The sequence below is a fragment of the Vipera ursinii genome (assembly GCF_947247035.1).
Source record: "Vipera ursinii genome assembly, chromosome: 4".
Classification (NCBI taxonomy): Eukaryota; Metazoa; Chordata; class Lepidosauria; order Squamata; family Viperidae; genus Vipera; species Vipera ursinii.
The window spans coordinates 38,062,460-38,077,695 of record NC_139514.1 but is presented as its reverse complement, the minus strand read 5'-3'; the positions used below and the strand labels follow the sequence as shown (position 1 = coordinate 38,077,695).

The 15,236-nt window shown below is 35.9% G+C and overlaps 1 protein-coding gene across 1 annotated transcript in view; it reads right to left on the bottom strand.

Moving 5' to 3' along the window:
- The window catches only part of EPHA6 (EPH receptor A6), a gene marked incomplete at both ends in the record, with an annotated part of 451,179 nt that overhangs the window by 314,467 nt on the left and 121,476 nt on the right, over positions 1-15,236 (bottom strand). Inside the window, one exon of the mRNA XM_083361258.1 lies at positions 12,444-13,107. Within this exon, the coding sequence (XP_083217384.1) occupies positions 12,444-13,107 (664 nt within the window). The remainder of the gene's footprint in view (positions 1-12,443; positions 13,108-15,236) is intronic.

Genomic DNA, 15,236 nt, shown 5'->3' with positions numbered 1-15,236 from the left:
CTTATACCATTTCAGACAAATGGCTGGCCAGTCTCTTCTTAAAAACCTCCGGTGTTGGAGCATTCACCACCTCTGGAGGCAGGTTGTTCCACTGGTTAATTGTTCTAACTGTCAGGAAGTTTCTCCTTAGTTCTAGGTTGCTTCTCTCCTTGACTAGTTTCCATCCGTTGCTTCTTGTCCTGCTTTCAGGTGCTTTGGAGAATAGCTTGACTCCCTCTTCTTTGTGGTAGCCCCTGAGATATTGGAACACTGCTATCATGTCACCCCTCACTCTTCTCTTCATTAAACTACACATACCCAATTCCAGCAACTGTTCCCTAAATGTTTTAGCCTCCAGCCCCCTAATCATCTTTGTTGCTCTTCTCTGTACCCTTTCTAGAGTCTCGACATCTTTTTTACATCGTGGTGACCAAAACTGGATGCAGTATTCCACATGTGGCCTTACCAAAGCATTGTAAAGTGGTATTAGTACTTCACTTGATCTTGATTCTATCCCTCTGTTTAAATAAAAAAAATAGTTAAAAATAAACATGTGAGCTGAGATTGGACCATCAAGCGAACTGCCAAGAATATGCTAATTTGTAAAGATAGAAAAAGAAAGTTCAGTTCTAAATATAGATCTATAGAAAGGGCTTTGACTACAGAAGGCAAATCATCAGTGTGTATATAGTTTTACTGTTGTTTTCAACAGAGTTTTATTTAACAAAGTCATGACTTTGCACAGAGCCTTGGTGGAGCAGTGGGCTAATGCCTCTTTAAGTAACACCAGCTGCCTGCAATTAGTGCAGGTTTGAGTCCCACCAGGCTCAAGGTTGACTCAGCCTTCCATCCTTCCGAGGTAGGTAAAATGAGGACCCAGATTGTTGGGGGCAATTGAGCTGACTTTGTAATAATGCCGCTTGGGGTGTGTGTGAAAGCCCTAATAAGCAGGCATATACATAGAATGAAGGCTACTGCTAAGCTTGTAAGCCGCCCTGAGTCTTCGGAGAAGGGCGGGATATAAATGGAATTAAAATAAAAAATAAATGACTGAAAGTCTTCTGCTGAAGACTTGTTTGTACAATGCAATAATCTTCACAAAAGGACTAAAAATAATCCCAGAAAGTTTTTATGAATTGAAACACGTAAGAATCGATTCACATTATTGTGTGTGTGTGTGTGTTTGTGTGTGTGTGTATTCAGTAACAATTTTAAACTCTGTAAACGGACCAAACAAACCAAACAATTGGGAAGGAAATATCATTAAAGAAAAATAAAAATAAAAAACGAGGTAGATTTTGCAATCAGAAAGGGCAGAAATTATATTTGGTGTAGTTAGTTGCTAAGGAAAATTAGGAATTTATAACTCTAAATTGATATTTCATATACAGTATGGTGGATTATTTCTTTTTTTTGGGGGGGGAACTACACAACTTAGTTTTATTTGAACTACAACATCCAGTGTATTTTCCACATGGATAATCAGCATTAGGATATCTGAGGAACTCTGGTAATCTATTCAGTTGATAAAACACAATTAGTCACTCAGAAACCTATTAAGGAAGTCTCTTTAATAAAGTCCATTGAGACATATTACTTTTAATTAATGTTTTACTTCATTCACTTGCTTATTGTGTGATCAGAAAAGTATCAAGTAAACAAACAGCATGTCATTTGACCTTTTACCAAACAAGGATGTTTAACTGTAAGGAAAACTGGATGCAGTACTGTAGGTAATGGACCCATTATACTAATAGAGATCGGTATAACTAATGATCTAATTTACTATTAAAACCTTAGTTTTAGTAATGTATAATTCAAAAGGGACGCTGTGGCTCAGTGGGTTGGGACGCTGAGCTTGTCGATCAGAAGGTCGGCAGTTTGGTGGGTCAAATCCCGAGTGCCGCGTAACAGAGTGAGCGCCTGTTACTCGTCCCAGCTTCTGCCAACCTAGCAGTTCGAAAGCACGTAAAAATGCAAGTAGAAAAATGGGGACCACTACGGTGGGAAGGTAACAGCGTTCCGTGCGCCTTTGGCGTCTAGTCATGCCGGCCACATGACCACAGAGACGTCCTCGGACAAGCACTGGCTCTTCGGCTTTGAAACGGAGATGAGCACCGGCCCCTAGAGTCGGAAACGACTAGCACGCATGTGCGGGGGAACCTTTACCTTACTAATTCATGATCACTATGCTTATCTGGTTGTGTGATCAGCATAATCATGTTATTGGAAAACTCAATTGATTGCTTGTAAGATAAAGCAGCATTTCCTAGTTACTACTTTTTAATTAAATGTGGCAGATACAACTTGACTTATTTCAGAAATAGTGAGATGGGAATAGAATTATTTAATGTTCAAGAAATATTGAACATTTCTGAATACTGAACCTGCTTCTGCATCTTTTGACTTGAAATCTTTTTCCCCTTATGAACATTATTACATTGGATCTTCCCTGGCTGGAGATTGGCTTGTGATTCACTGACTTATAAAATAATTGCATTGACTGGGCTGTTTTATTTTGGATTACCAAAATAATGATGAAGTGAAACAAACTGATCTTGACTTTGGAGATTCCAGCATATATGATGGTTTGAAAATCTCAAGAGAAAGGGTTGAAAAACAGGGAAAGATGGTTCCAGAGATGGCATTATGGTATAAATGTGTTACTATGCTAATCCTTAGGAAAAGCATTATATCTAAATTTAGATAATCAGCTAAGAATGAGCATATTTTTAAAAAAATATTTTAATTAGTAGGTTTTTATTTCTACCACTCATTTATGGGTAGCTTACAAGCATTAAGAGTAATAAAAATCACCCAACTATTAAATATTAAAAATAACCTATGTTAGGAGGGCATATCGAAGCAAAACTCTATAAGTATCTAAATAACTTGCAGGCGTGCACATGTTTTCCTATCAACTTTTTTCATATCATTAATAGTATTTTATCTTTGAACATGTACCACCACTTTTCTTCCAAATTAAACTTCCAAATGTTTCAGCATTTTTTCACAAGGACGATGTTCAAGTCTGTGCTTTTGCATTTAGGCTTTTAGCAGATCCTTTTTCAAATGTGACATCCACAACTATAAAAAATATTCCAAATGTGGATGCACTATATCTATGGGTTAGCAGTTTTATTTTTCCTTTTTATGGTTTATCTTTCCTTTTCATGGTTGTTGCTTTTGTTGACCTATCTTTTGTAGTCCTATCAAGAATCAATAAATATTTATTTGGTCAATTACCAGCAAAATTAAAAAAACCCCATAAAGTGTGCAGCAAATAGATGCAATAATATACCAGCAACTATCCATAATAATAAAGTATTTCTCTATTACTATATTAATATGTTATCCTGGTAAATCTAAAATAAACTATATATCCCTAATATCAAACCAGAAGTAGTATTTAAGCAAAGGTGATTATGTTACCAATTTTGTCTTCCTTTCATTGCAGCAATACAAAATTTAGATTTTAGAGCCTGAAGAATAAGATTCAGAGAAAATTTACGTGGACTCCTGGGGAATTTATTAGGGGCAAAATGTAGATTGACCTAATGTCCCTAAAAATTTACAACATAATAATATATGTGAAATGGTGTCAACTTTCTCATAACCAGTGGGCAGATATACTTAGCTATAGGAATTTTATGATACCTCAACATAAAGAAAGAAATGCAAATGGGAGAAAGTTGGGCCTAGGTTCAAAAAAAAGAAAGAAATTAAAGAAAATGATTCTGAGCTTAGGGAAAGTTATATTGAGCAAATAATTTACTGGTTCCCATATGCCCCTGTTTATTCAAATTCTATCATGCTTGTTAACTTCAATCTGCAACTCCACATCCTTGTTCTTTGAAAAATCAATTGCTTATCTTGATCAGAACCTAATGATATTAAGAACGGTTGAACCCATATGAATCCTACATATGCTCTTCCATCTGCTCCCAGAGTGAGCCAGAGGTATTTATTAGAAGTAGAGGAGTCAGTTCAGCTGGGAAGAATTGTATTTTGAGCCAATAAATTATCATCTTCCAAGCCCTAACCTGAATTGATAGTATTCCTGTCTCACGTCTTAGCTAATCACTTGTTCGGCTGGGTAGAGCTTAAACTGATTGCAGGACCTTGGTTTGCACTGCTTCCTGAAACAACATAAATTCCTGTTTTTGCCCAAATATTTTTTCTTGGTTCATGTACAGACTGTTCCGCCTCCTTCTATGTACATGTGAAGTTAGCATTTTTCCTCTATATCCATCATTTTATACTCACTTAAATTAAATGTTTTCTCTTTGGTTGATCATTCACTTAGTTAAAGAAATATTCCAGAAGCAATGTAACTATGCAACAATATAAAAAAGACAGGTTCTCTTACCCCATGACCCTAGGTTTAAGAGTCTTTGATAAACGTGGTCAAAGACTTTTTGAAAAATCCAAGACTAGGGTACTTCCTTTCATGAGTCTGTTAATATCTCAATAAAACCCAGACAGTTTGGTGAGGCTAGATTTATTTCTGCAGAATCTGTTATTATCTCAAGCTCGATTTGTCTTCATGTGCTGTTTTTGTCTTTGATTACTATTTCTACCAATTTGCCCTGAACAGACATTAAACTGTTAATAATAGTAATAAATCCTATAAAGTATCTTGTTTTCACACTTCTCAAATAATCCATTTCACTGCATATAAATTACTTTCATATTTCTCTTGACATATCTATCTCTCACTTCCATATAACTAAGCAGCAAAAAAACACTTTGTTATAAATTGTCATTTTTGCTACTTTGAACAAACGTTCATTCTTTCAACAAATCACTTACTATGAACTACCATGCTATCTGCAATTGCATGTCTTAAAATTTCTGTAACTATTTTTCTAAGCTTTAATGAATATTAGACAACCTGTGACCTCTTGGATCATATTTTCAAATATACTTCCTTACCTAATCAAGAAACAAAATGACCCTGGGCTGGGGAAAAAAAAATCAGTGAGAATAGGAGCAACTTCCAACTTCCTGCCAGCTTCTCCATAGAGCTTCTTTGTGGCAAGATGTTAGCATGGGAAATCCTTCCTTCTTTTCCCCTCTATCCATTTCCTGTTTAATACAATATTTTTGAACTTTGCTATATTAATATAACATTTATATTTCTTGTCCAATCATACAGCGTATCTAACATTCATTGCAAATAGTTTGGGTTCATAGCCAACAATACATCATTTGCATAAAACCAACTCACATCGGGGCTTCCGGTCTGTGCGCGTGGCACCAATGGACGTGCGGGAAGAAGCTTCTCCCTGCCTTCTGATCTATCTTCTTTGGAAGACACTGAAAAGGGTCAAAGGTCACCCTGGAGGGGCGACCACCATGAGGAGGCCCTCCTTGTGATTGCAGAAGGGTGGCAGCCCTCCGTTTGATCCAGAGCAGCTCCTCTGACCCAAAGAAGAAGAGATCGGCCATCAACATGGCTGATCACTAAGCCGCTCCCTCCCCTCCCTCGAAAGCCAAAATCACCATCAAGCAAAACGAAGCAATCTGGAGGATTTGGGCTCACCCAAATCACCTTACCTTTCTTACTTCCCTAATTACTTCCCTGTGGGAGTCTTTTGAAAGTCTTCTGCCCCTCTCTTGAAAGATCGGAGACTGCTTACCTGGGGAACTAAAATCTTAAAGCCTCAAAAGAAACCAAATAGCTAAATAATTAAACAACCCCATTTGTACCCTATTTGGAGCTACTAAAATGTTCTTATCTCTGTGGGGACCTTCTACCCTGTTTATTGCTAAAAAGTGGACTAATTGGATAAAAGCCTCATATTAGTCTGGGAAAAGATTCTACATGCTATTGAGGACATCTTGTGGCAAAATATGGTATAGCAAGTAAACCTTTTTTTTTATTGTGAGATCTGGCTATAACAGATGTGTCCTTGACATTATCTCTAAAGATAAGAATTAGGAACACCTGGCACCAAAAACAACCTTTAGGAATAGTGGAAGTGGACATTCACTGACTCTTATTAAAATAGCCTCCACTAAAGGCCTGTCTGTAAACATCAAAGAAATGGAGGATTATAATCCACCACTTGACTATAAACTTATACTTGATACAATTTTGGCAATGACTGAACAAATGAAAGCCAGACTTAAAGACAAATCTGACAGCATAAACCCACTAAATGAGACTCTGACTTCAATCGATGAACTGACAATCCAAAAGCTAACAGAAGAGGAGGAAATCAACAACAAAATAGGGGACTTTAAAGAACAACAAGTACAATTTACTGAGAGCCTTAATGCCCAAACTTTGATTTCAACTATAAAATCTACAATTCAACAAACAACATAAGCTGAAGAAAGCAATACTAAAGGCCTTTAAATACTGTACATTAAGAATCTAACCAACCAAACGCCGGTTCGAACGTGCGGCGCTTCCGGACGCACAGGTACAGTCCACTTCCTGCCATCTGTTTCTTTCTTTTTTGGAGGACCCTGAAAAGGGTCAAAAATCGGCCTGGAGGGGTGATTACCAAGAGGAGGACTTCCCTGCGATCATGGAAGGGCGGCAGACCTCCGCTTGAATCCAGGACAATCTCCTTTGGCCCAAAGAAGAAGAGACTGGCCATAAAGATGGCCAATCACTAAGCCTCTCCTTGCCAAAAGCCAAAAGCACTACCCAGCACTAAGAAGCAATCTGGAGGACCTGGGTGAGCCTTTATCTTTCCTATTCCCTTAACCATCTTCTTGTGGGACTTTCCTGGAAATTTATTTCCCCATCTTTTGAAAAAATGGTGAATATCTACTCTGGGAACAAATCTTTAAGCCTTAAAGCTTTAAAAGAAATTTAATTAATTCAGCAAAGAATCTAAGCAATTTCATCTGTATTTACTAAAAAGCTCCTATTTTTTGCTGGGGATTAATAGGTGTTTTTTTCAGATAAAGGGCATCATCATCTGCTTGAAAGCACTGATTCAGTGCTTTCAGCATTAACCAGCTGCTGAATTCAGCATTTCATCTGACCCCAACCGTCTGAGGGAATCTTGGAAGGAAACATGGATTCAGCCCGCAAAATCTAGGAATGGCAAAGAACCCTAACCACTTCTCCAGAATATTATGCCTCCAAATAATGTCATATGATTTTGCAATATGATAATCTAATTATTTAATTAATTTTTGTAATATAAAATTTAATTGTTGAGGAATATCAATTATTTTATAAAAAATTGTCTTGCAAATCTGTCACAATGGCCTGAAGAAGGAAATTATTCTATCTGATCGTTCGATCAAAGAGTACAAATTATTTTACTGATGCTCTTGGATATTTTTCTTTTGAAACAATTCAGTTGGAGAAATATGGACATTTTCCCATTCTCATTGCTGGGTTTGTACCTGTGTTTAATTATATTGATTATATTGCAAGAGACTTTAATTGTGCTGCTTCGTATCTCAGCATGTCTCCTTAAAACTATTCACCCTGGAATTTGTAGTAGAAGAGACACTGCTTGAGGGTAATCCAGTAAAGACCACTTTCCACCTATTTATTTTGCAGCATTACAAGCCTTGTGGTAGAACTTCTTTTTTATCACTGAACAATTCTTGCAGCACATAGGTAAACCATCATAATGGATTGCCTTTCTTACAAAGGTTAGTAACCTTCAGTTACTAAGTAATCTACTAGTACAATTAATCTACTAGTATGATTAATCTACAATTAACCTAATGAAGTTTTTGGGCTTGACATGTCAAAATTTTTTAAAAATACCTATCTGACTCTATTGACATGCAACCCCCTCAACAAACAAAAGAAAAACAATTATCTATCTACCACCACTCCCCATCTAGGCCACCCTGAACAGCATGAAGAGCAGTACTTGGGGAGTAGTGACCAAGGTCTGGGCCTTGACTTGAGCCCTAACATTACTGCAGCCGCTCACAGTGAGTGAACATTGGGGAACAGCAAGATCCCCTCCCCAGGATCTGCCATGCACCTCTTATCTTAAGGTAGTGGTCTCTTTCTGTTGACTGATGTCTGCAGCTAACCTGAGCTTCTTTGTAGCACACAAGGTTTTCATTCTTGAAGCAGCTTTGGAGAATGCTATTCTATGGCCTCTGTAACCTCTGAAAACCACATAAAGCATAGCTGTCTTATGCAACTTTTGGAGGGTTCAGAGGCCACCTGCAAGCACACCCCATTCTACCACAGTCTTTATAAATTACACAAGAGCAGACCATACTTTGGAGAACTGTGATTTGATGTTGGTGAACACTCCTGTGTCACCCCCTTGGAACACATGTGATAGGTTAACCATCACTGGTCTAATGCAAATAGTTTAAAATACCTGATATTCAAAATGAAGCTATGACTTTAAATGCAATAGGGAAGCCTAAATACTCAAATTTAAATACTGCTGAAAAAAGAAACCAAATTAGAGACTCTTTTATGTCACTTACAGGTCCTAAATTTCAGGAAAAATGTCTTTCCAGTACTGATGAGCTGCTCTTAGGCACAGCATTTACTGCATATACTTCATTTTACAGAAAATAAGGGGAGATAAGACTTGTGGGACTGCATTCATATCATTTGCCTGATGAATAAAATGGTCTTTAACCTAATCATTATCTTTCTTATAGCTAACTTCAAATGATGAGTAGGAACTACAATTTCCTTTTGAAGTAATTTGAGCAAAAGTGCTGTAATATGAAATATGTTTCAGATCATTTGAACTCAGCAACTGTAATTAAGCTGGTGCTGCAGAAGTATTTTAAATGGAGACACTTTTCTTAGAAACTGAGCTCCTGATTCATCTTTCATCTTTTTTAAAGAGAAATGCAAACGAAGGAGAAAGATAAATAGAAATAGAAAGAGGGATTGAAAGCTTTATTTTTGCTAGTATATGCAAGAACTGTGAAGTTCATCATATTTGATTCAAAATTGCGTATGTTTGTAAGAATATTTCACTTGTTGTCAATCCCTTAATGCAACTGAGGCTTTTCCTGGGGCTGCACAAAAATTTCAGACAAGTCGCCATGGGTGTTCAAAGCACCATTTTATTACCAAAGGTAAAGGACTGCACAGATGTAGTGTAGTGTTATAGTGAGATCACCACATAGTAACTGCTACAGAGACAAGAGTTACTTTCCAACAACAAAACAAGATGACAAGATATCTTACGCTTTGAGGTCATATATATTGCTTAGTACTTTAATGATCATTAATTTTGAAAAGATTTTACAACTACTAGAAATTTCAATTGAAAATAGATTGGGAAACTGAATAAAAGTTCCTGTGATGGTACTGAATTGTTCTCATAAAAATAACATAGGCAGACATCAGGTTTGGCTAAGCCGTTAAGCTTTGCTTAAGAATATTATTGTTTTCCTCATAAGAATCACTTAACAACATTCAGGAAGGAAGACAAGTTAGTCCTTCGGGAGAAGGGCGGTATACAAATTTAATAAAAGTAAGTAAAAGTAAAGTTGCTTACACAATCACACACCCACACATATCTACACACAAACACTTTCTGTCCCAAATAGTATGTTAGGTGAGTTCAATACTGTGGTCTCGAGATTTTAGCAGTGGATCATCAGCGTGGTACTTGTTTGAAGCCTAAAACAAATTGTGTCAGGCATGAAACATGATTAAAAACAGATAGAAATTAAAACAAATCTTTATTACCTTTAAAGGCTAGCATACATAATCCTATACTGTTTCAGGTGATAGGCTCTGGGAAGGAAAATTAGGAAAGCAAATTCATTGGAATGGGGATGGGAGTTGAAGATAGAAAGAAGGGTGGTATCCGATCTACTTAATTTGGTTTCACAAACTGAAATGTTAATACTAGTTTCTTGGTAGGTAATGCAAATTAATTGTCAAAAGATTTCTACTTTCTCAAGAGAAGATTTAATTCAGATACTGTTCATTTGCTGCATTAATTATTATGGATCAAAGGATCCATTCCTCAGATGAAAAGTATTATATTTTACCAGTGGATCTGCAAAAAGGTTAAAGAATTGTTTAGCTAACACGTTGTGGAATAAAAAGAACAAAGCAGAGTTCCCTTTTATCAATGATATAGTGTGGCTTTAAGAAAATTCTAAATTAGCAATTTGGTGAGGCATCTCTTAAGATTAAGAGAGAATCATAACACTGATTCATTCTAGGATTAGTAAAAAGCATGTAATTTTTCTGTTTTACTCATGTATACAGAGACATAGAGAGAACAAAATTACACGGTAAACTCTTTTAGTACTGACCCACCAGTGCTCATGTTCTTTTACTGCATATTTTTATAGCTTGCAGACTGAATTTCCAGACTGTCATGTAGCACAGCAAATACTGTATGGCAACTGAACCAGAAGATTTCTGCTGCTCCCTGTTACTGTTAAGTTTTATAGTATAGTTTGTGGAGAGAAGATCAATTTTAGAGCTCTTAATGCTGCAGCTTTCCTTAGAATTATTCATACCTTCATGGATACAAATGTATGGTATGTGAAGCACGGTGCTAAAATAATAATTCAAAGATGAAGAGATGTATGAAAATTTATAAAGTCTCTTGTTCCTACAGTGTCAAACTGAGAAAATAATACTCCACTGAAAAAGTGAGGATATAATAAAGCAGTGATTTGAAAACATAGACTGTTTAAACATTAATTTCCCACTCCTTAAGCAATTAAATAAAAACACTTAAATAAACATGCTTTTAGGTACTCCTGCAGTTTATTATGCTCCTATCTAGATACTGCTTGTTCAGCAGCAACATTGATCAGAGAGAGAGAGAGAGAGAGAGAGAGAGAGAGAGAGAGAGGGAGAGGGAGAGGGAGAGGGAGAGGGAGAGGGAGAGGGAGAGGGAGAGAGGGGAGGAGGAGGAGGAAGCTATTATAGAGCTTCACAAGAATTAATATGAAACTTTCAGAGAATAAATCTATCCTGCAATTACTGCAAAAGCAGATGACCATATTTGGGACACCATGTCTAGGCTGTTAAAAAAATATTGCTAACTTGCCCAGTTAGGAAGTTATATTATAATCAATATTTTGCATTTTCAGATTAAAATACGTGCATAATAATCAGACACCATTATTATTTTATTCAACTATTACATTAATTTCAGAATTTCGAACTTATAGTAGCCATATTAAATAGATAAAAGCCACAAAAGCTGACATTATGCAATGTTTTGTACACAGAATCAAAATGAAACAGTTATTTGGGACAAATGATTGGAGGCCACAGAAACCATATAATTTAATTTTATTTCAATATCATTTAATCATGTCCTTTCTTCTGTTGCATTTTATTTTAAATAGATTTAATTGAGATGCCACTATTTTTTAAATAGTCTTCTGAAAATCTTCATCTTCAGTAATTTAAATTTAAATAAAAATATATAAATATTTAGTTGATCAAAGACCAGCTATCAGCAAATTTTACAACCTGAAGAGTACGAATCAGCTTAGTTTGTAAAGGATTCATAAATTGTTTAATCTGGAAATGTCAATTGCATCTTGCTTAAATTCTGATATGTTCATCATACATTGAAGCTTTTAGATTATCTAGTTCCATGCAGCCTTTCTGCATTTGGATAAAAACAAGCATCTAAGTAGCTAATATATCTAATCACCAGCATAAATTTAATTCAGTGTAAGTTTTTCATAACTGCAGAATTAAATTATGTTATTCTATGTAATTTAAACAATCCCAGTCTTTATACAAATATGAACAAATATTTTCATCCATTAATAAAATCAATTTCTTTTATTCTATTAAGAGGATACACACACACACACACACACACACACACACACACACACACACACACTCATTGACAAAATTAAAGATTATAGCCTGATTTGAAAAAAAAATTGTCCATGACTCTAATCACTATAATTTAATAAATTCTAATGAGCAAAATATTTTCTACTTGATCTCCCCCTAGCAAATAACTTTTATGTGACATCTATTTGTTCTCCATGTAATTTATCCAGGTAAAATACTTGGATCTTTTTCTCATAAATATATGCTTTTTCCAATATGCAATACTTGCCCCCTATTATAGTATTTCTCATTTCTATATTGTTTTGAAATTAAATAAACCTCTACAACATGTCACTCTTTAAGTGTTTTTAGCTAGCAAAATGCCAGGACAACAAAGCTACTATGTATTTGAACAATATACCAACTTATATTATACTTGTAATTGCTTAGTATGCACACAAGAAATTGTTTACTCTTCTTAAAAGCAAATAACAACGAACAATTCCATTTTACTTAAAGTAGAACATTTTTTGTGTAAATGAAGCTTTCATCATGATATACTTGTTTTCAATATATGAGTTTCATCCACCAATTAAATGAATAATAAATCTAATGCATTTTCTATTGAGAAATGAAATTCACTTAAAAGCTGGACTATAACCCATCTAGTTGAGTATAGTTCAAAACTTGCCTTGGAATTTAATTAAAACAATTGTCTTACCATGGCATGAACCATCCACTTCTTCATAACCAACACTGCATATGCATCGTCCTAGAGGAACTAGCCAATCCCCATCAGCTCCACAATATAACTTTGGAGTGTCCCGTTCTTCAGCACTCTTCACACAAGAACCTCGTACTTCCACTAAAGAAGAAGAATCAACCCTTGGAATGGTGTCAGGAAACATAGCCAAGTTCCGAACAGTGAAAGGACACTTTTTGTAGTAAACACGGACAGAAACCAAAGCAATGCATGCCCCAATATCTTGAAAGGCAAGAAAAAATCCTTTTCGGTTTATTGGTCCCACTTCACGAACTTCTGTATTCAGTTTCAGGATGCGATCTCCCAAATCCATCTGAGTAAAACTTTCATCAGCTGCAATAGTATCAATTTTGTTGTATTGGTTTGGCTTGAATTTAATTCCATGGGATTCATCTGATTCCAGATAGTAAAGGTTGAATGTTTCTTTGCACGTCCCCAACACCCATGGAATGCTGTTGCAGTCCCTCAGTGTAAATTTCATTTCCACATAAATTTTCTGGGCAGCATCACGTGAGATCCAATTTGTACGAAGCCAGTTGTTTTGGTTGGGTTCCATAACATTACATACCTGGTATGTGTGGATAGGACGATTATATTCATCCATTTCTGTTATAGCATCCCACTAAAAAGAAAATACATTCCATGAAAAAAATCATCATAATAATCGGAAACTATAGGCATCTTTTATTTATATTAATTGAAAAGAGCATAATGTTGTTGACATATTAACTGTTATTAAATTGAAGAACTGTGACAAAGCTGAAATTTCCAGAAGTAGATATTAAGAATGACATTACTATCATTTCAAATGGTTATTTCATTTGGGGGCAGTACTTTTTCAAAAAGCATGCAGGTGACACCCCAAATACTCTGTGGTGAGCACAGAAAGTAGATTAATTGTCTGGCATTAATCTGGGTGGTTGTTTGCTCCAATGCTTTCCCTTCAGGGAACATGAAACACAATTCATCAGAGACACTTCAAGCTGCATTTTTTTGTCTTTTCACCACAGTAGCTGCTTTTTAAAACAACTTTGGCAACATTCCCAAAGCTCTCAGTAATTCTCAGTAATCAGTGAGCACATCTCTGCTTGGCCCATGCTCAGTCTCAGTATTCAGCCCAGGATCAAAATTGTAGGGATGTGTGGCATGTCTAATATTTTAATAATACATAGACATGGTTATTAGTAGAGTCCCGGGAGAGAATAATCTAACATTGTTTCCAAGGACAAAGGAAGAAAGATAACATACAACCATTTTATTAATAATCTTCTAGTAAAAAGAAAAGAAACTATTTAAAACAAGGCATATTTTTAAGACATAACTCAAGAAAATAAGACTGTCAAATTGAAGAGATTATTTATTAATGATTGGAACAATATATATTTGCAAAAGAAATAAAAATATATATGAAAGTAATGGAAATTTCAAAAATAAACTGAAAGGGGAACAACTGGGAACAGGAATAAGCATAACAGTAAAATAAATCTTTCAAAATCCCTATCTGCTATAGAAACTGCCATCATTCATGACAAGAGTCTGGACAACAGTGAAGTTAAATAAGTATAGGTGAAAATAAGATCTATCTTCACTTCATTTCTTTTCATCTGTCCAAAAGAATACAAATGGAGATATCAGTAATGGACTGAGTGCAAGAATCATTTTGATTTCAAGACAGATTTGTTGATCAGTGAAGACATTATGCTTCTTTCTCCTATCTTCAACAAGGCATAAAACACCAGCAAGTGATAAGTCTATTGATACAGGTTCTGCAGCCCAGTTATCTTTAGTGCAGTGAAATTACATAGTGCTGAAGCTTGGCTGAGGTTTTCATTACAATCATCTCTTCAATCTGTAGAAAAGGTAAATTTCAGATGATTGGGGGAGACCAAATATTGATCCTATTTTTTTAAAAAGGGGGGGAGGGGGGGAAAGGAAGATACAGAAAACTACAGATTAACCTGTGATGATCCTAGAACAAGTATTTAGAAACTGATCTGTAGATACATTGTAAACAATGCAATAATTGCCAAAAATCAGTATGACTGTGTCATGAACAATTCTTGCCAGAGTAATGTAATCTCATTCTTTTGACTGAGATTTTCTAGCAGATTGTGTCACAAATAATATATCATGACTTCGTGAAACATTTGACAAAGAACCCCAGTAAATGCTAATGTCTAAGTTATTAAGTTGGCTCTATGGTATGACATAGAGGGACACAGTGGCTCAGTGGGTTAGGACGCTGAGCTTGTTGATCAGAAGGTCGGCAGTTTGGCGGGTCGAATCCTGAGTGCCGCATAACAGAGTGAGCACCTGTTATTCGTCCCAGCTTCTGCCAACCTAGCAGTTCGAAAGCACGTAAAAATGCAAGTAGAAAAATAGGGACCACTACGGTGGGAAGGTAACAGCGTTCCGTGCGCCTTTGGCGTCTAGTCATGCCAGCCACATGACCACGGAGACATCCTCGGACAAGCGTTGGCTCTTCGGCTTTGAAACGGAGATGAGCACCGGCCCCTAGAGTCGGAAACGACTAGCACATGTGTGTGGGAACCTTTATCTTTACCTTTATGGTATGACAATTACATGTGTAACTGGCTTGAAATAAGCTGAAGGAATTTCAGTTTATTAAATCTTGACTATGTGAAGGTTGATACATCTAAAACAAAATATAGCCTATTTCATATCTTCATTGCACATACTATCTTTTATGTGTATAAGGGGAAATCTGCTTTATACATAAAAGGGCCATGA